Source organism: Lonchura striata, chromosome 5 (genome assembly GCF_050655825.1).
Source record: "Lonchura striata isolate lonStrDom1 chromosome 5, ASM5065582v1, whole genome shotgun sequence".
NCBI classification, from domain to species: Eukaryota; Metazoa; Chordata; class Aves; order Passeriformes; family Estrildidae; genus Lonchura; species Lonchura striata.
In genome coordinates this window covers 33,856,136-33,881,254 of record NC_140707.1, presented here as the reverse complement: position 1 = coordinate 33,881,254, position 25,119 = coordinate 33,856,136, and the positions used below count along the sequence as shown (strand labels likewise).

Sequence of the window (25,119 nt, the reverse complement as noted above, 5' to 3'; positions counted from 1 at the left end):
ATAATGTAAAACGTGATTGTTTCGTCTGTGCCTTCCCATTTTGCTCTGTGTGCTTTTGTATTTCATTATCGTATTTCAATGCCACAAAGCCCAGATGGAGTATGTATAATATTTCATCTCTTGTACATGTTCTGGCACAATCACACTGAAAATGTTTGAACTTTATCACAGTAAAATGTTTGACTAGCTCCAAGGGAGGATTGAATTTGTTTTAGAACTTGGATTAAAAAAAAAAATCAGCATTTCCCCCCTGTTATGCAGTAAAACCAGCTACTGAAATGTCAGATATTCCCTCTGAAGAAATGTTCTGTTTCCCAAAGATTCATTACTTGGACTCTGTGAAATTATACATTTCAGCCCAGTTCCCAGTGGATGAGCCTTCAGTTTCTCAAAGGACACCCTTGTGTTTGCGATGACCTCATCACATTGTATGTTTGAGGATGCAGTTCTCCATTAGGGTTTATCCATGGGGTTTAAGTGAGTTCAAAGGTTCCCATGCAATCCCACTCCCTCTCCCTTCCCCTCACCTCCTCTGTACTTTCAAATTGGACCCGTGAAACGAGCTGGGTCAAATGACCACACCAGAAACCTCCCTTGGAAAAAGGCGTTGCATCAATTTAGGGACAGAGCTACCGCCAGCTGCTTTGCCATCCCTCTGTGTCTAACAGCCCCTGATGTTTGCCCTCTACCACGCTGTCATTCTCTTCGTTACAGTCTTATCTGCTCTGAGACAACCGCATTAGAGTGCGGGCGCGCCCGACTTGGTGTCCGCGCATCCTCCCAGCGGGACCCGGTGATGTGAGCCTCGCTCCAGGGCAGGCTCTGGCCCGGCTGCCTGTGGGAGCTGGCCCTGCAGCTCTCTGTGCAGCCTGTACCACTTCACCTGGAAAAACTATGCGTGTTCCCCTGCGCCCACGTTTATTCCCTTTTGCCTTTCTCAGGGAATCTTAAAGCAGTCCTCAAAACCGTGCAGCCGTGACCAGCAGGATCGAGGTGCCATTTATATCGCAGAGAAGGACCGGGACAGTGTCGCTGCCGACCCTCGGTAGCTCCAACCCGTCAGACATGAAGCAACGGGACCCCGTCCGGCAGCGCCCCGACGGGCCGGGTGGGACAGGAACCTTTTGTTTCTCCCATGGGTTTATTTCCATGGATGCCCCCGCCCCTCCTTCCCTCGCAGGAGCCCGGCCCCGGGACGCCGCTCTTTGTTCCCACGCGTTGAGATGCGGTCACAGGTGGCCCACGCGTAACCGGCACAGAAGCCACACGGGACCCCGGCGCAGCCCGCAGGTAGCCCAGCGCTCCTGCGCCGGGCCGGGCCGGGCCGGGCGGCGGGGCCACCCCGTCGGGCGGTGGCGGTGGCGGTGTCGGTGTCGGTGGCGGTGGCGGGTCCCGCCCGCCGAGGGCCGGCGCGGGCGGGGCGGGCGGGCGCGGTAAAGGCGGCGCCGCGCGGGGGCCGGGCTCAGTCTGGCCGCCTGCGGGCTGCGCGGCGCCGCGGCCGCCCCGGAGCGCTCTGCCCATGGGGCAGCCAAGCCGAGCCCTCGGGACTGTCCCCCGCCGCCGGGACCTGCGCTAGGGCGGTGAGTGCTGCGCGCGTCCCCCCGCGCCGCGGACTTTCCCCGCCGCCCTTCGGGGTCCCGGAGAACCGCGGGAGCTCGGTGCAGGCGGCCGGCCCCCGCCGTCCGCTCGCAGTCAGCGCGGACGGGGGAGGGAGGGATGGACCGACGGACGGACAGGGGTTTAAGGAGAGGGATCAGCCCTTGCTCTGGCTGCGCATGGCTGCGATGGGACCGTCTTCGTCCTGGCCTGCCCGGTCCGGGTAGGATGGGTGGAGGAGGAGGTGATGGAGCGTTGTATCCTGGTGGGAGTGTGGCAGGTTGCTCCGAGCGCTGGAGGGACAGCCGCCGTGCCGCCTTGCGAGGTGATGCGCAGGCGGTCCCTTGGCTTTGTGGCGAGGGCTTTCTCCTGGCTGTTACTCGACTCAAAGGCAGGGGTCCGATGTCACTTCTTTCCTGGAAGTGCTCTGTTCTTTTCCGCCTACTCGGGAAGCGTCACAGGAGGACCACGGTCCCCAGATGAGTACTTCAGGTGCCTGAAAGGGGAGGCTAAGTCCTGGCCACTGCACAAGCTAGGGGGTCAGCCTCGGTGGCTGAGCGTTGCGTCGGGTTGGGATGAGGGAAGCTAGCACAGCGGGGCTCGCCGTGGGATGCAATCCCGTAGGTGTGCTGGGGAGCCCTGGCCGCAAGGAGGGTTTGGCCATGGTGGAAGGAGAGGTGCTTGGGGGGATAGAGGGAAAGGCACAGGGGGAGGAAGCCGCGAGAGACCCCGTGCCATCACAGAGGGAAAGGTGAGAAAAGCCAGGTCTCAGCAGGTTCTGCATCCCCACCAGAGTTTGCACGTTCCTGTGTGCTGAGTGGTCTGCTATGCCTCTTACAGGGTCTGGCTGTCCCATCTGGGCAGGTGCACTGCTTTGTCTAGAGCAGCAGCTTTTAGGCTTCTCTGTTGAGTACACTGAGTACATCAAGCTGAGCAAGAAGCAGCACCTTAATGTGCACCTGCTCCTTTCCCTGCCTCAGCACTGCTTGGAGTTGGAGTTCAGTGAGCCTTTTTCTTACCTGAGCAAGGAACCTGACCCTCTTGCAGCTGCCTGAGAATCAGGGCTACTAATGATTAAATGGGTAAATTTAATCTCCTATGTCTGCAAAGGCTGTGAGTTACAAATGCCAGCAGCAACCAAAGCCTTGTTGACATTAGGGTACCACTAGCACAGCTGAGCCATTAGAAACTACATAGTATGCAAGAGTACTGGCTATTCTGGACTTAGCATAAATAACTTGTTCAGTAACTCTGTTTGCAGTAGAGCAGCCTGCTGAATAATTGCATTCAGGGCCTGTGGATGAGGAAAGTGATTTTTAAACAAATAAATAGTAGTTACAGTTCAAGCAGGGGAGTCTGCCCAGGGAGGAAGTTTCCTATGAAAGGTTTTGGCAAAACCCCAAAATAAACAAGGTCTTAAGATTCAGCATGAAAGCACCACAACTAGCCCTAGCCCTCTCTCAGCTAGTTTGCATAAATATGCACCTGATGTGTGCACAGCAGAGTGTGAGGGACATCATGAACCTGTGGTGTCCTGGTGCCCTCAGCAGTGAGGGACTGGCTACTGATGGCAGCTGGAAAAGGAGGGACTTGGTTGCTTTAGCACGTGCTTGTTTCTTGTTCTTCGACTGTGGAGCAAAGTGAAGGGAGCTCTTCCTTGGGTACGTGGTTGTCCCAGCCAGGAGGCTGAGAAGGTGAGTTCTGCTCTACAGTCTCAACAGAATTTGGTCCTTTCTGTTTGTGGGCGTGTAGTGAAGTTCTGTTGTTGAGATATGAACACAAGAGCATCTCCAGAGATGCACAGCAAGGTGAGGCTTGGGGTGGCATTGATCACTTGGAGAACAAACTACAGACATGCTCTCCCCTGAGGTTTTCAGTCCATTTGGAGCTGCTTGAAAGCTTGGGTGTGATCCAAAGGGAAATGTTTTCCTATTGTTCTCATTGAGCATTGAGTGCTGAAGCATGCAGAATGCCAGGAGTACATCTGCAGCTGGTGTTCCCTTGTCCTGCAGCTCTCTGAAGGTCAGCATGTTGAATAGTAGGGGCTGGGAGGGATGGTACCACAGGCTGGTTACAAATATCACTTTGAGCTGTTTGGATCATGAAATGTTCTGTGCGATGCGTGTGCTTGGTACTCACCCAGTAAGCCTCCAAATTTCTAGTGAAAATTGCTAAATGCCATTGGAACACAAAGAGTATCTCCTTCTGACGCAGGCAGGATTGGCTGCCTTCCCACCGGGCTGCCCAGGAGGCTGCATGTTGACCTGGGTGGAGCTGTGCATGAGGTGGGGGGTGTCTATCTTCTTAGTGCTACGTTTTTGGCTACAAGCTTTCCCTTGGCACAGGATAAAAGCCCACGTGAACCAGAAAGATGTTGGGATTGTTTATGTTTGACTTCTGGCCTGGCGCCAGCAGGAATGGTTTGGTGACCTTGGCACTATTGGGACATTATTTATAGAACATAAATCTTCTGGGTTTTGTATTTTTGATGTAGGAATGTGAAAATAAGTCTTGGGAGGAAAAGACCCAATGTTGGCCACAAAATACATTTGTATTTTTTCCAGAGCAGGAAAAACAACACTTAAGAAGTGACCAGGTGTTCTCTGTTCACATTGCTTTCTGCCTTGCCTTGGAAAATATGGGCTTGGTGCTGTCCTGGAGATCACAGGCTAGCATGAGTTTCACTCCATGTTAGAAAAGTTATTGTTCAAGATGCTAAAAGATATTAAAGAAGAAACCCAACTATAACCAAAGACACTCTCGATATTTTACAAATGATAAATGACTCTCTGGCCTTCTTGGCCTTCTTCTGTTTGTGAAGCTCTGTGTCATCTGCAAGGCTTAGTGCATTTCCGTGTATTTCAGTGCCCATCCGTGGTGCTGGTTAGTGTGACTGACCCCAGATGACAGATGAAGAAGAAGAGGCTTGGACATAAAAGGGTTTTACTGGAAGGCCCACCACACAGTGCTGGCCCCACAGCTCTGCCTCCCGGGGCTCTGGTGAAACCCCAGTAGCAAACTTTCCTTTTGGGTTTCACAATGTACGTAAGTCTCTCATCCTCATTCTGAGCAGTGCATATAAGTTCCAATTACCTAGATCTGTAAATGTTTTTCTATCCCCCTGTATGCAAAGTAAGAACTTACTGAGCATATTTGTGCATTGGTTTTGATTGAGAAGCCCTTGCCTAGGCTGTACCTGATTCATTTATACCAGACTTTGTTTGGACCCATACCCAGCTCATTTTACAGGACAAAATCAATGACCAGTGTCTGTAAGAAAGCTCTACTCCAGATTTGTAATGACTGCTGCTGTCATTTTGGAGAGGAGAGATCCATCACCAAAACAGGGAAATTATCAAAACTATTGTAGCTGGGTTTAGTGCTGAAGGTCGAGCAGCTTCTGCTGATGTTGGTGGTCAGGAACTATGTGCTCACGTTCTGAACCTAAGGGGCCAAAACCAGAAGCCTAAGCATAGGGACCAGTAGCTGGCTCCATTGATGCAAAGTTTCCTAGATGTTTTTGTTAGGGATTTGGATTAACATAATTTTAGTCAAAGGCACAGAGGAGAGCATGGGAAGAAAAGCAGTTAGGAATAAATCCACAGTTCAGTTATCTGGTCTCCTGAGAAGCAGTATTATAGGATGAGTTGGTGTAGTGGGAGATGCACACTGGGGAGTGTCAGATAACACTGGCCACCTAATTATTTGTTTGAAGGCGTTCTTTATTTTAGAGGGAGATTAGTGTGCAGTCCCCTTTGCAGCTGCCTGCTACTGCAGAGAGGAATCCCTCCTTTTCGTAATAAAATTAGGCAGCAGCACTTTGACTTGTGTGACCCAGAGGGGCAGGTGCAGGCAGAGCAGCATACAAAGGCTTGCAACCCTCTTGTTTTTAGCTGTATCCTGCCTGGGTTGAGAAAGTAAACAGTTTAAGTCTGTGTCAGCAGCCAAAAAAGAGACCTACAGAGAAAACCCACAAGTCTTCAGGAAACTCCATGGGTGACTCAGATGGTATTTTTGTCTGAGCACCCGTTCATTCAGTAACCCTTGATGGCAGCAGAAGCTCTTTTTGTAGTGGTGCCACCTTCTGAGTGGAACACAAACCTCTGGTGTCAGATGCTTATGGTCGTATAAAGACTTGAGAAGCTCTTTCAGCCAACAGACGTTGCTCCAGGAATTCCACTGCTGAGCCTTAAAATAATCCCAGCTCTTGTTGGGTGCTGCAGTTTCTTTCTGGGCTTCCAGCTAGGGGTGCTGTAGATGGAGATAGATGTGGCAAAGAGCAGGCAGTTTCCCAAGGACAGCTGTGCTTCCAATCCTTTCTGACAGCCAAGAAGGTGTCTTTAGTTCAGCTTTCCTGGCTGTCTGGCCCTGCCTTGCTGTACATGGCATGCACCCAGCCAGGCAGCAGCCTCACTAGTGCCCCGTACTGTGGGCACTGTGAGAGCTGCGAGAGATGTGTGGGCAATGCTGGAGCACAGCCTGGATGCAGACACTGCCACGTTGTATAGAGTCCTCAGGAAGGACTGTGTTGTGGAAATGGAGAGTTGTATTGCCAGTCTTAGCCAGAGCTCTAGGAAGCAGAGTATTTTCTGAAGAAACAAGCTATCTTAAAGGTACATGGTTTTAAATCCCTCTTAGTCTTTCTGTTGGACATTTAATTTTAGCTGCCTGGCATGTCATTTGTGGTAGATGTTTGATGCATTCCAAGAAGGTAAAAACACAAGCTGCCTCCTTGCAGAGGGAGAGGGAAATTCAAAAAACACAATACTGAATCCAGAGGAGCTGGGTGGTATTGGCCTTTCCCCAACACTTTCTTTGTGGCCTAGGAAGAAAAGCTTCTGTAGAAGCTGCTCAATAGCAATAAAGAGCATCCAAACATTAATCCACAGAAAGCAGAGATCTACCAGGAGTCAAAGGTTGCACTGAACAGAACCAAAGAATTTAGATAATTTGTCTGTGTTTTCCCAGGTTGTTTTCATTGTAAAGTGAGAGTAAAATTTAGCTGACTTCAATACCAGCATTGCTGGTGGAGTCTCTGTAAGTGCTAACCAGAAATCTGGTGTGCTTCTGAACAGCAGGCACGTATGGTGCATCCTTCCACCCTCCTGCCCTAGTGCTCTGTCCAGTGCAGCCGTTTTCTCTTTGGGGTGTTCTTGCCTTGTCTGCTGGCAAAAACTCATTAGGAATTCTTCCAATCCCTTCCATGAACTGTGACAATGTCCACTGTTTAAATCTCTGGACAAGCAGGATGCATTGAGGGTTGATGGATGGAGGAATAACAAAGCAGTTGAACTCATCCCCTCCAGCCAATTTATTCCCTGCATCACATCACCATGCAAACCAAGTGCCTGTCATTAGTCAAAGGACATGGCGGAGAAGAGGCCAACCTGACACACCCAGAGCCCTGGCTGCATGGAAATGACATTACAATGAATGGTAACAGTGAAAGTGTTGACTGAAACCTGACACTTCTATGTCATGAGCTCTTCTAAGCAGGAGTCTGTGCTGTATGTTTGTAGACAAATGTATATATACAAAAGCACAGTAGCAAAGCACCGTGTGTGTATACACACACACACAGAGTCCTGATGAATGATCCTGATGTTACTGGAACTTGTTGTACCCAGGTGTCTGAGACTTAAAACAAAAAGAGGGGAAGGTCCTTAAACAACCTTTGATAGTAGAGATGGGACATCTGGCAATGCCGCATTTTCCATGGTTACTTGAGACCTTCATTTGTCAGCACTGATGCTGCTGTCATTTGACTGCCTGAATCTCTCTGTTGCCTCCTTGTCCCTGGGTAGAAGAATCAAACAAAAGTAGGGAGAAGAACTAGTCAGTGCTACCTTTAACATTTTTTCTTCTCTTGCATGTGCCAGGCAAGAAGGAGAGAGAGCCCCTGTGGGACCTCTTAGTTCTCAAGATATCCCTTGTCACCCAAGCTGTTCATGTCACATATTGGTGTCCACCCCTTTGCTGCCTCTCTGCTATGAAAAGAGAAATCTTGCTTTTGTTCCTTAGGTGATGTGGGTCCTTTGTGGCTGTGACTATAGGACATAGCATCTCCATACCCTTTCCTTGCATGCTGTTGTCTAGTTTTCTCATAATCCCAAAAGGTGGCTCCATGCTGTGAGATGAGCAAAAGTGATACAGGGTTTGCCTAGGATCAGGTAGTGAAAAGTTCACTGCAAGGATCTTGATCTTGTCTATCCATATAAAAGCAATCAGTAGCCTAGTCTTGCTCATCATCCAGGCTCTGCCTGTGGTATATGGAAAGAGGTGAACCATTGCAGGGAATGATGTCTCTTAGAATGCTCACCTTTGGGGGTTGGCTCACCCTGCCTATTTCAGAGGGAGCCTAAAGGAGGGAGGTGAGGAGATGTACAGATTCAAGTTATAGTTGATGCTTCCAAACTCCATTCTCTCCACCCATGAAGTGCTTTTACTCTGGGCTGGGGGCAGATTGACTCTGTGAATGCTCTTCACAGTACACATACACTGGTCTTTTGTGGAAGCTGGAGAACCTGTTATGCATCAGAGACATTGTCTCTTTCAATCTCCTTTATATGAGTTCCTTTTTCTGATGAAAGCTGTCTAAAGGGTACTTGTGTGCTGAATAGCCATTGTTGATAATGCATGATATGAAATCCGAAAGGAAGGCTCAGATTAAATGTCACACACTTTATAGTTGGGGAATTCAAAGAGCCTTGTTGATCTGTGCATAATTTGGGGCTTGACAGCTCATGCATAAACAAACACGTGCACATTCACATACATGGGTGCAGGCAGTTTTCCCCTGACTCGGCAGCACATAAAAGCAAAGTCGGGTGGGTGAGTTCCAGAGGGGTGGGTGCTGTGTTTGTGGGGAAAGCCTGTGGGTTCTTCAAGCCTCTGACTTGAGAATCACAGTGGCAAATAAAGTCACTTGTTATTAGTGTGGTGGGCTTCCTTCCGCCGTCCTCCCCTGTGCAGCTCTCTGCTGAGCTGTGGCTGCTTTGATTTTCTGCATCTGGGTTTAATCTGACCACGAGAATCTTCTGAGAGTTTCTGGTGTGTGCAAAGGCAGTATCCACGTGAGGTTCACCCCAAGGTTTCCCAGTGTGTTCTCCCACTGGCAGTGAGTGAAGACAGAAAGAAAAGAATCTATGTCATGTTAAGCTGGTTGATAGCCAGGCCAGGAGGGGCATTTCTGCCTCTGACATGTTGTGTGTAATGAGCAAGTGCTGCTCAGGAGTCCACAGAGCATGCCAAAGTGTCATGACCTGGCACTGGTGGGGTACAGTAGCCAGGCCATTGCTTGTAAGATGTCTCACCTGCTGCACATGAGGTAAATGATCTGTGGTAGATTTACTTTTCATATGCATCTGGGAAAACTAAGCTCTCAGAGGTTTAATGAACCAGTCTTGATTTTATGGAAGGAGCAGCAGCACTGCCAAACCTGTAATCTAATAGTTTGGCTTTCAGGCTTCCTACTCTGCATGCTGCACTGTAGTTCCCAAAAACAGCTGGTTTCACTTTCAAGTGCCTCTTTACATGAGAGGGGGATACTTGTGGCTCCTCCTCGTTCTGAAGAATACTGTGGAACAGTGCTCCACAGATATGTCCCTGTGCACCATGTGTTCCCCCTCTAGTGGGTTGCTAGAAGTTTCTTTGAAGTTGTTTCACCACCAACTTGTGAATTAGCAGAGCTTGTGCTAGCTCTGGCAGCAGCTATTTAGAAGTTTTCCTCTTCTAAATCTGTCCTCCTAGCTCCTGTTTGCCCAACATGGGGAATTTTGCGTCTGACATTTTTAGCAGTAACCTGTTGCTATAGAAACTGCTAAGGTGTCAGAGGGAGATTTTTGCCAAGTTGGGATAGGCTACCAAGTAGTTGAAGTATGTGTTTTGTTGGGAGGCCTTCTCCATCGTGTTTTTGCTAAGCAACTCCCTGAGCCTGTCTGCATGTCTGGGCTCATTTCATGTGTAAGGAGCCACGAGGGAGCGATAAACCCAGAGTTCTAATTGTGTGTGAATGAACAGGAAATGCTGGCAAATTATTCAGGGGAGATGTGAGAAGGTGTTCCCAAGTGATGGGTCCAAGTGGTGTGTAAGTGGTAGTCCAGGGCTGAGAGATCATAGGTGGTATCACTCTTTAGGGCAGTAAATGGCACACCTAGAGGCAGGAGTTGAGATTCTAAATGACATCTCCCATGAAGGAGTCTGGGACAAGCTGCTCCTCTCACCCTTGAGACCAAAATGTAGGTGAATGCAAACATACTTGGTTGGTCTGATAGTCTGAATTCTTTACTAACCAGTCAAGAGATCATGCAGTGGGACCCAAAGTAAGTCCATACAAATCAACCCATGTCTCTTATTTGTGTGTGTGCTTATACATACACACACATAAATATATATATTTATATACATATGTTCATATATACATATATTTATATGTATATATATGTACATTTATAATGACTTAATTCAGTAATATATAACTTATTGTTTATAATTTAAATGTATTTACATAAATAATAAACTTTTATTATTTTTTCCAGGCTGTGGATGTAACCATGTATATGGGAAATGCTCTATATCAGGGTTGTTAACAACTCAGCTGTTGGCTGATAGTTGCTTAGGCCATTTCATACCAGGCCTGATTTACAGAACTTGTGTTTCATGGAAGGAAACTTTATTGCTTGTACAATGAGAGGTGTGAGTCCTATGAGTGCCTGTGTGCCTGGGACTCAGGAAATATCCTGACTAGACCAAAAGGCAGTCTTCCTGATTTATGCAAATTTATTCGTCTGCCCTTTTTCCTCCCTATTGTGTTTGCCTAGACTGCACATCTGGTCATATCATGGCAGACTATGGAGATGAGAAACTCTTTGTTTTCTACACAAATGGAAGAAAATAATCTGATGCTGCTGGGGTGTCCTACAGAAGTTGTTCTCAGGCTGGGGTTGCAAATTGGTCCATGAAACTGGTTGGGAATCTGCATTTGCAGTTCTGGAATGGAACAGACTCATTTCATCTTCCATTTCATGGTTGTAGAGATGTTGAGAGTGTATAAATCACAGTGGTTGCATTGTGCTGAGTAAGTTCCAGAATTGCAGATAGAGAACTAATGTTGCTGGAGGTGTAGATTATTGTCTTTGGGGAGGGCATCCATCGAAAATGGCTTTGAAATCACTATTTCAGTGACAGTATACAGATGGATGTTGTGCCTGTATGTGGCTCAGGGGACTTAATGTCCCAAATTGTAGTTTCTTAACAATTTTCTTTTGTGTTCTGGAAAAGTACAGAGATGCAGGGTATTGTTGAGAATAGAGAGCTTTGGCTTCCTGGAGCATTTATGAAAGTCTCTTGTCAGGTGGTGGGGGGCACCATAGAAAGCAAATTTGAGGAGGTTTGAGGTTGTCAGGAAAAGAGGTGCCAAGAAGCCCCATGTTACAGTGAAGGTTCAGTGTCCAGTGGTGTTGTGGATAAGCACCATGTGTATGGACTACTCCCTGCTCCTCCCAGGGTCTTTCCATAGAGTTCCTTTGAGCCTCTGTTATGCCTCAGGTGCGAGGTAGAGGAGATGAAACACAGTTTCATCATAGTTTCTGTAAAACTGACCCTGTTTGGTTAAAGGGCTTTCCTAGCTTTTTAAGCTGCTCTTTTTCAGTAGCAAGGGTTGATTTACTTGGGTGGGTTGGTTTCCTTTGTGTGTGTGTGTGTTTCTCTGTGTGTGCATATGGGTTTTATTTTTCCTTCTAATGTTTCCCTGTAGAAATCATCTGCAGGACAGATGGCCTGTTAAGCTTCTGGGGTTGTCTCTCATAAACACCTGTCTAATGCAGCTGGGAACCAAAGAGAAATTCTCCTTTTTAATGCCTTTAAAAAGAAACAGTACCTGATCCTAATATGTCCTACTTCCCTGTCCCTCTCTCCATCCTCTCAGCTTCCTGGGAAACTTAACTGCTTGGTTGTGGCCATCTGTTGAGACAGCGAGGGGCTGGGTGGGGAGGTGGCTGGGGAGAGCAAGGGCAGCTTTGAGGTGATGGGTTGCTGTGGCTGGCTGGGCTGAGAGCCTTGGTGGCAGAGAGGAGGATGATGCAGGGGATGAACTTTCATGTAAGTCACATAGATGAGAGCTGCTGAAGCAGCTGTTGTACATTGTTGTGCTCGTACCTTGCCTCCTTTGTATTTGCAGCCAAAATGCACCTCAACCCAGGGATGGGCTGCTTGAGAAGGCAGGGTGGCGTGGCCAGGCTTGCACATGGGGTGTGAGCACACACATGTGTGGTAGATGAAGGGTGAAGCCTGTGTGTCCCCTGTGGCAGCAGCCCCCAGAACCCAGACAGAGGGGCTGCACTGGGGCCAGCTGGGCACCCGTGGGGAGCCCTGTGTACTGTGCTGGTCACCGCAGCTGTGCAGGGAGCCTGCTCAAGCCCGTGCAGCGTGTCACAGGCTGCCCTGCCAGCTGCTGCGAGAGGCAAACAAGCATTTCTCCCCTGAGGTGCTGCCCAGGCTTGCATGGAGGGGTCAGCGAGTTGCTGCAGGTGGTGGTTGGCAGGCCGGCAGGAGTGAGGTTGCTGTATTTAATTATAGCTCCCATCTGAGAAACTAGTAGAGCAACAGAGCTTTTTTATCGTGTTCTGGGGAAACTGAGCACTTTACAGGTTTTGATTACTGTATAACACATCCCACGACACAGACAGAAACTTTCCTGTGGTCTCTGCAAAAGGAAATTTGAAAACCTAGGGGCAATAAAATTCCAGAGACGGGCCATACCTCCCAGATGCTGTGGGATATAGCCAATAGTGGTTCTTCTTGGGGCAGGATGTTTGTACAGCCACGACGAGCCTGGGGGCAGGAGCTGCTGCACCCAGGGACTGCGGAGGAACAATGTGGAGGAGGATGCAGGGGCTGAGCCTGCTTGGGCTAAAGCAGCCCTGAAGCAGACGGAGGAGAGGATGCATGGAAAAGGCTGATTGGACTTCAGACTTTGGATGTCCATTTTTGCATGAAGTGGTGACTGAGTACACAACACAAGTTAACTCTTTCCTCCCCAGAAGGTTGCAGAGGGCTCTGTCCCCTGTTGAGAGGTGATGGTGGCTGTTTCCATTACACTTGAGATTGCCAGAGCTGCTGTAGGCACTGGGTGCAACTGCCTTGTGAGTAGAGGCTTTGTGGTCACGGGCAACTCTGCACCTCTCACAAACAGCTTTGGAGAGCTCAGTCAATGGTATTTGGCCATGAGATGTGCTTAGCCTGAAGGGTGAGCTTAGATGTGCCTGAGGCTCTTGGTGCATTGCAGATGACTTGGGAGATGATCTGGAGGCATCCAGTGAAGATGTCCTTTGACCTAAGGATGTTGCTTTGCATTTTCATCATTTAGGGGCAGGAAATCTACTGCCCAGGTTTGTAGGTGTTCCCTAGGGATGACACAGTCTCCCTGCGCCTTTTAGAGTTGCTTAAGGAAGCAACTCCCTTTGCCTTTGAGTTCTTTATGGGGCTGTGGCAGGGCTGGGCATGAGCTTCTGTCAAGACATGCTTCCTGCTGGTATTGCAAAAAACCTTCTGTGCTGGAAGGGCTGGTGTTTCTGTGGGAACGGAGTCCTGTGTACCTGGCTTGTTACAGGTGAGAAATCGGAAGTCTCCCTGTTGCTTAGGGGTACAGACTGTGCCAGACAGAGCGGGAGCAGCCACCACATTCTGCTGCTGTGGTGGCTAAGTGCTAATTGTTTTTACTGCCTGAGCATCAGGTTATTTTTAGCTTTATCAAGTTTAATTCCCAGCTGGCTGGTTGATGGTAGAGAGGTCCTAATAGTCTAAATCTCCACGCTTGATAGAAATCTAGACAGGAAGCTGGTTTGCTCACTGTGGGTTTGGGATGTGCAGTTGCAGAAATAGACAATGAAAATAGCTATATTTTGGTAGTTACATGGGACATGGAGAGTTCTGGCTCAGGGTTTGCTGTGCCTTGGGCTTCCATGGGAAACTCTTGCTAGGCCATTTAGATAGGATGCACAAAGAGTTTTGTGACTCACAGGTGTGTTTTTGGGTTAGACATAGACAACTTACCCATGCCTCAGGATTTCAGAGTCCTGAAGTGTCTGAGGTTGTTTATGAACAGATTTTAAGCGGATAAAAGTGAGCAGACTGAACCTTCATGTATGGTGGGGAAAAAAGGAGTCTTGGGTCCCATGGGATTAGGCAACAGTGTACTGTTTGCAAGGACCAAGATACTTGGTAGATCTATGGATCTTGTCCTGAATCCACCTGTGTTTCCACTGCCTCTCCTCTTTACTGTGCGCATGTTTGAGCCCAGGCTTTCTTGACAGCTCTGTGGCTGATGAGGTATGGGATCCAGAGCAGCTGCATGGACCCAGGACTGTCCTCAGCAGAAGGAGACAGACTACCATAGCCTGGAGGAACATCAGAAGAGCTAGACAAATCCATTACAGCTGCCAGGCCCTTGCAAGAGAAATGCTGTGGGCATCAACCCATCTCTGAGGGCACAACTGCCATGGTGGATGCCCTTCTCATATGTAACTTCATTGTGCTGCTGGAGAACTCCCCTGGGCTCTGCCAGTTCTCCCAGAGAACTCCAGTGCTGGAAAGGGACACTGCCTCTGCTTCATCTGCTTCATACTTAGTATTGGTTCTCAATCTGTGCTCTGTAGAAGATGCTTAGACATTGCAAGTGCCCTGTTAGGCTTGACATCCACATCCAGTGCAGACATCCACCACACCTTTTCGGATAATTCCTAGACATAACAAATCAAAGTGGGCTTGAGATGTTGGCCTGTCTTAGACATAATGACTTGGTAAATCTAACACAGGAGTGCAAGAATCCTCTCACTGGCCTGAACGTGATAGAGTTGAACAAACTGTGTCCAGCTGAAGTGTATAAACATTTCATTGTCCCAGCTTGGCTCTAGTTTCATACTCCCTTCCTCTGCATAGAGATTGGAAGTGCCATCAAACCCTTGGAGCGAGAGATTCTGTAGTGACAGCTCTTTAATTCAAGCACCACTGCTTTGTCAGGTAAAAGGCTGCACTGTGGATGACAGTGCCATTCAGCTTAGCAGGAGGCAGCATCCCTGCTCCCAGGGCCCTGGGGAGCGCTGTCCTCCAGGCAGCCAGTTTGCCACCCACGAGCAGTTAGGCTCTGGCTTGCAGGAGCTGTAGGCTGTCAGCTCCAGGTGCTGCTGGAGCGGGGTCTGGCTCTGCACTCGGCAGTGGGTGCGCAGCTCTGGCTGCTGCAGCGCCGTGTGCGGTTGAGTCTCCTCTCTCCCACGCTGCGGAGCTCGCCTCTCCAGACGCTGGGAGGGAAGCAGAGACGTTGGGGGAAGAGCTGTGGAGGTGGGACAGATTCAGCTATGATTGGTGTGGCACCAGTGGGGTTTCTTTGCACCACTAAGCAATAGCTATCAAAATTGAACGCAGTATGATGAAGAGCTGAGCAAGGGAGCAGACACTGAAAGGAGCCTGCGAAGAAAAGGGATCTAGGAGGAAAAAACCCTCTTTCAGCTGCACATAGGCAGTGCCCATCACAGAGCTGTGGCAGGGAGTAGGAATTGCCTGTGTATGGTGGTTGATCTGCACAGTCCCTGGGATGCTTGGAAAAAGGATTAAGGAGGAGAGAATCGCAGGAGAAGGAGGAGGTGGAGTTTTCCCTTTGCAAACTCACAGGCTAATAGAAACAATCCTCTAAGTTGTCAGTGTGTCAGGATACATTAATGTAAGTATAGTGTTTTATAATCCTCAGCATCTTCTATCTGAATGTCACTGAATTAGCGTTAATTGCATTCATTAGCTTGTTAGCCATTAATATTCAGCATTCGTCAGCCTGGCTCTGGCTCTGGTTGAGGGGGATAATGAGATGTGGGACTGGTTGTGGGGCCATGCTATAGCTGTGCTGTAGGAGTGTGGGTTTATGCACCAGATTGTTTTATTGGCATTTGTGTCTGGCCCGTGTTGTCCCGGCTCTTAGCCAGTGGTTTACCACAAATTATGGAAACTCTTAATGGGAGAGCAGTGTTAATGATGATGTGGATAAATTTCCACCAACTCCTGCCCTGAAAGCAACTAGCGAGACAAATTACGAAGGCAAATTTTGATCTTTTGGCCTTGAGCCAGTTGCTAAACTGCCTCTGTAATCACAAAGCTATTCAGTGCGGTCTGCATTGGTGAGTCATGGAGTCCCACCTTTCTTTTCTTCTTGCTCTCAGGAGAAAGTCTCTATTACTTTTTTTTCTTTTTCTTCCTTTTTTTTTTCTTTTTCTTCCTTCTTTTTTTACTTTTTTTCCTTTTTTGTTTTTTTTTTTTAATTTTTCTTCCTTACTTTCATTTTTTTTACCCCCCTTTCCATCTTCCCTTCCTCTGACATTTCTGACCATGAGGCCAGAGCAGGAGGTGTGGGCATCAGGCTTTCCCAGGCAATAAACCAGGAAAGATCCAGAAATGTCAGGATGGCATGGCCAGCACACTCAGCACTCTAAATCTGTCAAGACCAGCAAGCCTCAAGTCTCTTATCCCTGAGGAGAGCCAGTAGGATTCTCCTGCTCAGGCCCACTGCCAGACTTTCCCCCCCAACTTTAGAGATGTGGGATGGCCTCAGAGTGAGAGAGAGGAGCATTCACCACGCGACTGTTGTGTCACAATTGGAATGGATGCATTTTGATTGGAAAATGCCGGGCTAGAAATCCCACAGCAACGTCTTCTCTGGTTTCAGCACTTCTGGTGGGAAACCACTCAGCCTTCAACCTTGTGAGTCTGGATCAGCCAGGAGCAGAAAAAATTGCAAAAACTGTAGCTAGTGAAAGAGTTTGAGCTTTTCTTTTAGACCTATCACTCTGGCTTTAGCATGGATTTTGTGTGCATTATCTAGATTTGAATACACACAATTTATTGTGACAGCTTAGATTGGCAAACCACAGACATGATAAATCTTTCAAACTTTTCTACTGTCAGCTACCACTTGAGCTTCCTGCCTTGTGCTCAAAAGTAGGCCTGAGTATACAACTTCTACCTTCTGTGCCATTATTTTCCACTGTCCCAGTTCTGAAATATTTCTAGATCCTGACTGCAGCATCTGGCTTTGTGCTGCCTTTCCAGGAACTTGGGCTTAATTATTCAATGAAATAGGAGCAAAAACCCACGACCAAACAAGCCCTGCTACAATCCAAAATAAGTACCTCCAAAGCACAGAGTAGTTCAGCTGGTTCACTGAAAATCATATTACCTGGTCTGCTGAAAGGATCTTATTAAACCCTTGATCATGGGGCTCACCTTTTGCACCATCCCAGCAAGACTTCTTAACTTTGCCTTAAAGAAAGAGTTATGTTGGACACTTGCAGACAGGATGGGCTGTTCTTGTCTCAGCCACCAAAGGGAAGGGTTTTCCTTTGAGAGAGAAATCCCTCGCAAGGCACTGGCACAACATTTGCATGCACAATGCCAAAATAATTTTCTATCATTTTATTATTCTCCAAAGACTCATGAAATATTTAGACATCAGCATAAATTGTCTCCTGGGGCAGCTCTGGGAAGGTTCAGCTGGGGTATGAGCCCTACACTTGCTTGGGCTGAATTAGCTGTGCTTGGTGCCTGGGGAGAATTTCTCTGGGTCTCTGGAAGGGTCAAGTAGCAAATGGAAAAAAGTGTTTGTGTTCAGCTGAGCCAAGATAAAATGAAGACAAATTGGAAGAAAAAGCTTTCTGAACTAAGGATTTCCAGGGTTTTATATTTGTGGGATGAGACAGAGTGATTTTGTGGGACTCAATACCTGTAGCTTTATACGCATGCCAGGGCAGAAGTTATCTTTTTCAATTCTCATTGCCTGTATTTACTTATCCCTGATAATATTTGTAGTTTCTAATTTCCATCATTTCCCAGAAAGTAAAGTGAGTGTCCTCAAGGAAAATCATGCCTCTGGCTTCTTGTTGCTCAGGGGCTGATATGTTCTGGCACGGCCTGGGGGCTGCAGCATCAGGAGTAGTGGGACACACAAATTAATAACTGATACTTGAAATGGCAGATTAAGAATGTGATGTATTGCATGAGAAAAGAAAAAAGGCCAAGCATTACTTAATGATTTTAATTCCCCTAGTCTGAGACACAATTCCCCTAATCTGCAAAACAGCAAAGAGGTACTATTGGGCATTGCTTCATGCTGGGATAGACGAGATTATGGTTTATAGGTCAAAAAGCATTTATAACTAAATGTCCATGCTAAAGCCACTCTGCTCTAAGTTTTTTCTTTCCCCTCCCATGGCAGATCCCAGAGACGGCAGGATCATTCTGAGATGAGCCACCTGTAACTTGGGCCGGCCTCGTTGCCAGGGCTCCCTGCCCCACGAGGATGAGGAGCCGTCTGCCAGCCTAACAGAAAGATTTTGCGTCGGCGGTTGTTTTATTTTTCCCAGATGTCGTGAAATTTCATGTGACAGCGGAGTCGCTTCCTGCACCTTCCTTGTGCCACCTCCCAGCCAAGGGCTCGGTGGGGCAGGGCCACCGCCATGGCGGCGAAGCAGCCCCCGCCGCTGATGAAGAAGCACAGCCAGACAGACCTGGTGAGCAGGCTGAAGACACGCAAGATCCTGGGCGTCGGCGGGGAGGATGATGACGGTGAGGTCCATCGCTCAAAGGTGAGGGCAGCAGAGAGCAAAGGCCATGTGCGGTAATGGTGGAAAAGGGACCTTCTGCTGGGCAAATCAGGGTTGGCCTATCCACGTAGTTTGGGCTAGTTACAACCAGGCATTGTGAATGGGAGCATGTTCACATGAACATGAACAGCTCTGGGCGGTGTGCACATGACAGCAGGACAGATACTGTGACACCCTGAGGGCTCTGCAGGAGCTTGTGCTCCATCAGGATGTGACATGCAGGTGTGTGAGGAGTCAGTTCCCTTCTTCCATAGCTAAGAGGAAACAGGAGTTAAGTGTTGACCCTTCCCCAGCTGCATGCTGCAGGTGGCTGATCCCAGTAAGGGAGCAGTAGGGACTGCAGCTCCTCATGGAAATCAAGGCAGGTGTTGGGATCAAAGAGTCACAGCTGAATCCTTTGCCCTCCTCCTTCTTCAAGCCCTCTGAGATAAACTCCCACATGGGATTAGATATGAGGTTTTGGGCTGGTGAGTACTGCCTGAAGACTGGAGAAGGATCTGCTTAGCTTGTGTCTTTCATTTGAATTTCAGATTAGCCAAGTACTGGGAAATGAAATCAAGTTTGCAGTCCGGGAACCACTAGGACTCAGGTAAGGTACTGGATCACCTTGGAGCTAGGTTATCTGAGGACCCTTGGCCCTGGGAGCTCTGCTTTCTGACAACAACTCTGCCACTGTGTGAGCATCACTGCTCCCTGCAGGGGCTTCTTGCAGGCTGTGGAACCAGACCAGCTCTTCATTCTTCCCCCATTAATGAGACTGAGGCACTCAAGCTCCTGTCTCATTGTATATGCAGACAACTACAAGGGCTGCGTGGGGCTGGAGGAGCTCCTGTTCTACTGTGTGTGTCCTGTGGGGACCCTACTCTGCACCATCCTCTTGGCACCTCTCTCCTTTTCTTGGGTGTGGGGGTCTGGCTCTGTCTCACCAGCAAGGCTGGTCTGCATGTTGAGGCTGAGCTAGCAGGATGTGGAAAGCTGAGACCTTCCATGAGAGGTTTCTGGCTGTCATGTTTGTGCGTGGGGAAAGGCTGAAGGCTGATGAACGAGCAGGCAGCCAGAAATACTTTGTGAAGTATGAGTGATGGGGTCCCCCCAAGCTCATGCTGGGTCCTCTGTCTTCCCTCTCACGCAGGGTCTGGCAGCTTGTTTCCGCCGTCATGTTTTCCGGGGTCGCTGTCATGGTAAGTGAGGGATGTGTTCCTGGCAAGAATCAGCTCCTGACTGCTAATGGGGTGCCCCAGCATGGCCCTTTGGTCCCTGGCATTTCTCTTCTCCCCTGCCTCCAGCAGCTCCTACTGCTTTCTCCTGCAAGGCCTTTGCCCTCACTGTCTCTGTGATGGGCTTTGCCAACAGTGGCCCTGGCAGTTTGTTCCCATTGCAAGCCTGTTTTCATTAGCAGGGCCCATAAACCAGGGAAAGACAGCCCGGGTCACAAAAACCAGCCATGCAGCTCATAGCTGACATGGTGATATTTCTGCACCTCCCTAATTTCCAGTTTCCTGGCCAGCAATTCCAATCCTACAAAGGCCTGATGCTGCTGCCCAAGAAGTCTTTTTTTGGTGGCCAGTTCAGGTTGTTGAGTTTCTCTCTCACCTCTGCCAGGCCCTTGCTTTCCCTGACCAGCTCTTTGATGCCATCTTTGAGGAGGAATCGGTGAGCAGCAAGACTCCCATCCGGCTCTATGGAGGAGCCCTCCTCAGTGAGTGCCGTACCACCACGCTGGGGATGCTGCTGCCCCGCAGAGGAAGGGCACAGGTGGCCAAAACGGCAGCAGGGGACAAAGCCCATGCCCGGCCGGACACCTGCAGATGGAGAGCAGAACATCTGCTGTTAGCAAAGAAATTGCCGAGGGGTATTTTGAAAAGCTTGGCTACTGCTGCTTTTTCCTAGCAGGGATTCAGGCAGGTAGGGTAAGAAGGAAGGGCTGTGCACGCTCCGAATCCCTGGGGGATCACCCCACGTACCCCAGCGAAGGGAGCCTGCAGAGGGGGAGAGGGGCAGGCGGCATCCCGGGCGGCGCGGGGAGCCGGGGGAGGCTGTGCGGGGAGGGGCTGGGCCGGGCCGCGTCCTGCAGCGGCACCGCGCGGGGCGGGCGGGAAGCGCGGCCGGCGCCGGCCTGGCAGCGCGCCGCTGTCCCCGCAGGCATCGCGCTCATCATGTGGAACGCCCTGTACACCGCCGAGAAGGCCATCATCCGCTGGAGCCTGCTGGCCGAGGCCTGCTACTTCGCCGTACAGTTCCTGGGTGAGTGCCGGGACGAGGAGGAGGGCGCGAAGACCGCGTGGGAAAGCGGGACCCACGGTGGGCAGAGCGCTGGCGTGTTCCGTGCCAGCTGCTCGCCTTTCTTCTCCCCCGTGGAATGGCCTCTGCCCTGGGCTGCTCCTTGAACATCGCCCTCTGCCAATTCGGTAATTTTTCCCCCTGCAAATGTCCTGGGCTTCATAGCCAGCACAGGTCATTGCTGGAGCATGCTGCCTAGATGCAGGGTCTAACAAGAAAAGATTTTAACAACCTACACTAAAAAGGGGGATGTTTAGTATTGCCAAAACAGAGCATAGCACTTAGCTTGTTTCTAGGGAGCTTATCTATATTTAACAATGAAGGGGGTTCTTGTATGTGTGTCTTGGTAGCTCAGTGTATAGCTGGTTTAGATATGAACTATGTGTTGGTGGCCAGAAAAGTTCGATAGAGGTGATGTGTGTGGACTGTGCATATTCTATAGATGCTTCTAAAGTTGAGAAATGTTTATCAGCACTGAAGTGTTCAAGCCACAAAACAAACTTAGGAGGATGTGACTCCCAGATTAACACCTGAGCATAATGGAAACTCACATCTGCTTGAGTGACTGTTTCAAGCTGCCTGAATGTGGGGCTGCCTTGAAAGCAGGTTCTGTCTAAGGGAGAGCTCTGGGGTCCACGGCAGTCTTCAAGGCTGTGAAAAGAAGCTAGTGAAGAGCCTCTGCCATGGGCTCACTGTGCATGTGAGCGAGCCTGTGCTGAAAGCTCCTGCACTTAAAAGGCTCAGCAGTTCCTGCCGAAGCTCTGCGTTAGAGGGCAGCAGAAAACAGCGTTGTGCCATTTGTCTCCTTTTTGGTTTTACATCACCAACCTCTGTCTTGTCTCTCTCCTTCTCCTCCAGTTACCACTGTCTCCCTGGCTGAGAGCAGCCGGATAGCCACAGGTGCCGTGCTTCTCATGGTCAGCCGAGCCCTCTTCATCCTCATCAGCATTTATTATTATTACCAAGTTGGACGTCGTCCCAAGAAAGTCTAATTCCTGGGCTTTTTTGTTATGGGAAAGGTGGGAGGGGGGAGTTTGTGTCGGTAATTTGGCATTATAATTATACATTTTAATTTTTTTTTTGTTAGTCCCTTTTGGTTCTAGTTTCCTTCTTTACCGGCATGAATCAGTGTGAAACCCAGTGCTGGTGGCATTGCCAGGTGAAATGGGGGGAGCAACATCAGTGGGACCCCCCCAGCCCCTCTGCAGGAGGTGAGGAACAGTGGGGAGGAAGGCTCAGGGACGTGTGTGGGCCTGGCAGGCTCAGGGAAAAAAGCCAGTTTTCTAGGGGGAACTGGCTGATGGGATCACAGGCTCTGAACCCACTGGAACAAAGCACAAAATAAGGCCAGCATACTGAAACCAAATCCCTGAGGAGACAGGGCAGTAAGACAACCAACAAAGGATCTGGCTACTCTATTTGGTAAGCCTTGCACCTCCCCTGGTTTACAGCCCTTTCCCCTTTTAGCAAGTACTGACTACCCAGGTAGCCAAAGCTGGATGGAGTCAAGTTCAGTGCTTTGCAAATAGCTCTTCTTTCCTCTCTGCCAGAGATGCATTTTTGTGTAGTTCATAGTTTTGCACCAGATGCTGTGTAGGGCTTGGCAAGAGATACAACAAAAGAAGAGGGAGGACCCTGGTTGTTCCCTCTGCAGGGACATCACTGGGAACAGTGGAGCAACTTGAATTACAAGATGTGGGAAGTGGGAAGCTACTGGAAATAGCCCATTGAGCACAAAGACATCCCCTTGTTTGGGGTGTTTAATGAAGTTTCTAGGCTGGGGTCCTGTCCCCTTCACCCCAGAACACTTCCTACAGTTGAAGCTTTACTGATGGTAGTAGCAGTGGTGGGTGTGCAGGTGCTTTAGTTGAGCAGGAGCTGGAGCGCTGTTGTGGTTAGCACTGGTAAGAGCAGAGGACTGTAACAGTAAGAGCATCTGCACAGATGCTTGGGTCAGTGAATTGTCTCTAGATCTGGGCTCTGGCTGTGGGAGATGATGTTCCAACTTTGCTAGTATCTGCATCACATCTCTTCTGACCTTGAGAAGAGAGGACCAAAGTTTGTAGCATTAAGATATTTAATATGTAAATGGGATGAAGAACAGCAAAGAGCGGAGCGTATGATGGCAAGGACAGACTAAATGTGCTTTAGTACTCGCTAGCCAATTTCTCCAGCATCTCCTGGGCTTAACAGCATTGCCTGCTCTGCTTCCTCGTGCTTTTCTTGTGGATTATCCCTGTCCACAGCTTGAGGCAGCATTTTTTATTCTCCATGGGACTAAAGCCAGAAGGTCTGTGTACAGGATATAGATTTGTTACTCATGCACTACTGTTGACTGGATCAAAGCACATCCTGGAATATAGCTGATGTTCCAAAATCCCAGTAGAAAGATTCCTACACAAACAGAACTGCTTGTGTGAACAACAGTCCTCAAGCCACTGGTAAGACTGGGATCTACAGCTATTGCTGTTTAATATCTTAGTAGAGTTAGAAGAAGGTAGTGGGTAGTTATTGTATGTTGTGTTAGTGCTTTTGGCATTTAGAAGCAGCTGCATAAGCTTGGGAAACTGTGTGCATTGTACTTACTGGCCATGCAAAATGTCTGTCACGTAACAATATTGGAAATTGTTAAATCAGGAAACATCACAACTGTAACTTAGTTTTTTGCCTAATAAGTAAATCAAATGGAGAGGCAACATCCAACAGTAGGCTAAATTCTGGAGCCTCATGACAATACACGCTTGTCAAGCTGCTTTCAGCATGTCCAAAAATGATACTGAGCAACTAAAACTTTTAATTAGGAGGAGATTTCCTGTTCAGATAGAAGAATTGGGGTCTAAGAGGCAAACCTTTCCCTGTGAGGCAGGTAATGATCAAATGCAGACTGGAGAGGATCAGAAATTAGACAAAGTGGTGCAGCATGCTGGAGCCAGAGCATGGCATGCTGTGGCTGTTGCTCTCCCCCTGTGCATCACCTGCATGGGCAGCTGCAATGGCCTCAGTGTGGCACTTTGGCTGTAGTTGTGGGTATAGGTATGTGAGACTTGATTCTTTATGTTTTGGGATGTCACATGAATGTATACACAGATTGATGGTTGGTTTTTGGGGGTGGGTTGGGAATTATGTTTCTAGGACAGACAAGTAAAACCTACCACAGCAAAAGCAACCTTACAGAAGAAGGACATGGAGGGTCTTCTTCATGCTGCCTCCCATCTGTTGGCCACAGGTCCTATGAACTTAGTTATGACTCGGGGCTAATTAACATACCTTAAAATGTCATCCCATAGGTGAGAGAAGTGAGTTAACTGCACTATGTGAGAGCAGTACTCCAAAGCCGTCTTGATGGTTAGATCAGGTAGGACTGTGGGGGAAGCAGTTACATCTCTCCAGGGTAGCTTTAAATAAGAAATTAGATTTCTCTGGTCCCCTGATAAGCAGCTGCTTCTGCAAAACTTGAAACAGCCACTCTAGGTTTGCTGGTCAATGGCTTTTTCTGCTCCAAAATAGAGCAAAGCCTGGGGGAGTGGTCACTTAAAAGATTTCATGCTACTTGGTACCTAGTCCTGAAAGTGGAGACACGAAGTTGGATTATTTTGATGCTTCTTGCTCCATCTTGCTGTAAGTGGACCATGTAGAAAATACAGAGCTCTACACCTCCTCTAACTAAGCTGTGGTTCCTGGCATGTCCCTTTCTCAGCAGCAGGAGAAACATTGTCAGGCCCACTGGAGGCGGTGAATGCATAGCAGGTGAGGCCTAGGAGGGAGTTGCTCAGGGTGTCTTGAGCAGCCCAGGTAGAGAAGCTGCAGCACTGCCAGAAACCAGCTGCACCTGGTTGTCTTCACTCTGCTGTGAATGGGGAGAAAGGGAGGAGTATGCCAAACCTGCACAGAACTGTGTCCCCAAGGATGGAAGTGCTGACATCACAGCTGCAGGTGGCAGTTGAGAACATAATTTGGGATCAAAAAACCCTGAGGTGTCACTTCAGGCTCATCTGCTGACAAAAAAACTCCATCTCCACTGGCCTCAGCTTTCTTATCTGTTATGTTGTGAGAGAGGCCTTGGACTGATGTCATCTCCTGAGGGAGACTGAAGGGAACTTCCTGCATTTGTACAATGCTGTGCAGGACTGGGGGTCTGTTCCCCAAAGAATTGTGCTCCAAGCAGGCACAGGCCAGGACTTAAAGCTGACCCCCTTTTCTCTGCCAGGGATGGACCCAAAACATTGCATTCAGAGAGCCCTCACTTTGGAGGGTGAGAAAAACTCATCAATTCACATAACTCCCTACATCTTCTTATTTGCATCTAACCAATATCTGGCAAACTGGAGCTGGTGATATAGGAGAGGCTCTGTCTGTCCTAAGCTGGCCTCTTTTCTGGTCAAGTGTTTTTACTTGGGAGGGTGTGGGTGGGGGGTGGTGGTGCAGGGGAGAATGGGACACTTCAATTTATACCTCATTTTAGCTGCTGTACCTGAGTTTATTTCTCCTCTGATAAGAAAGTGACTGTACTTAACACCAAGCAAATAGTGAAAATTAAAGCTGTTTCACTTCACTGTCACAATATCTTTCTTTTATTTTTTGGTTGTTTTTTTTTTTTTAAGAA

General features: G+C 48.7%; 1 protein-coding gene across 2 annotated transcripts; it reads left to right on the top strand.

Moving 5' to 3' along the window:
- The first annotated feature begins 1,462 nt into the window (after nt 1-1,462).
- On the top strand, nt 1,463-25,077 carry TP53I11 (tumor protein p53 inducible protein 11). 2 transcript variants are annotated; one of them, XM_021533241.3, is made up of 7 exons: nt 1,463-1,580; nt 17,849-18,218; nt 18,767-18,825; nt 19,369-19,417; nt 19,839-19,935; nt 20,379-20,480; nt 21,375-25,077. In XM_021533241.3, exons 2-7 carry the CDS (start codon nt 18,090-18,092, stop codon nt 21,506-21,508), a joined length of 570 nt encoding a protein of 189 aa, XP_021388916.1. In that variant the 5' UTR covers nt 1,463-1,580; nt 17,849-18,089; the 3' UTR covers nt 21,509-25,077. The 2 variants fall into 2 exon arrangements, with proteins under 2 accessions (XP_021388916.1, XP_085436376.1); XM_085580250.1 differs by having other exon boundaries at nt 20,379-20,644.
- The last annotated feature ends 42 nt before the right edge of the window (nt 25,078-25,119 follow it).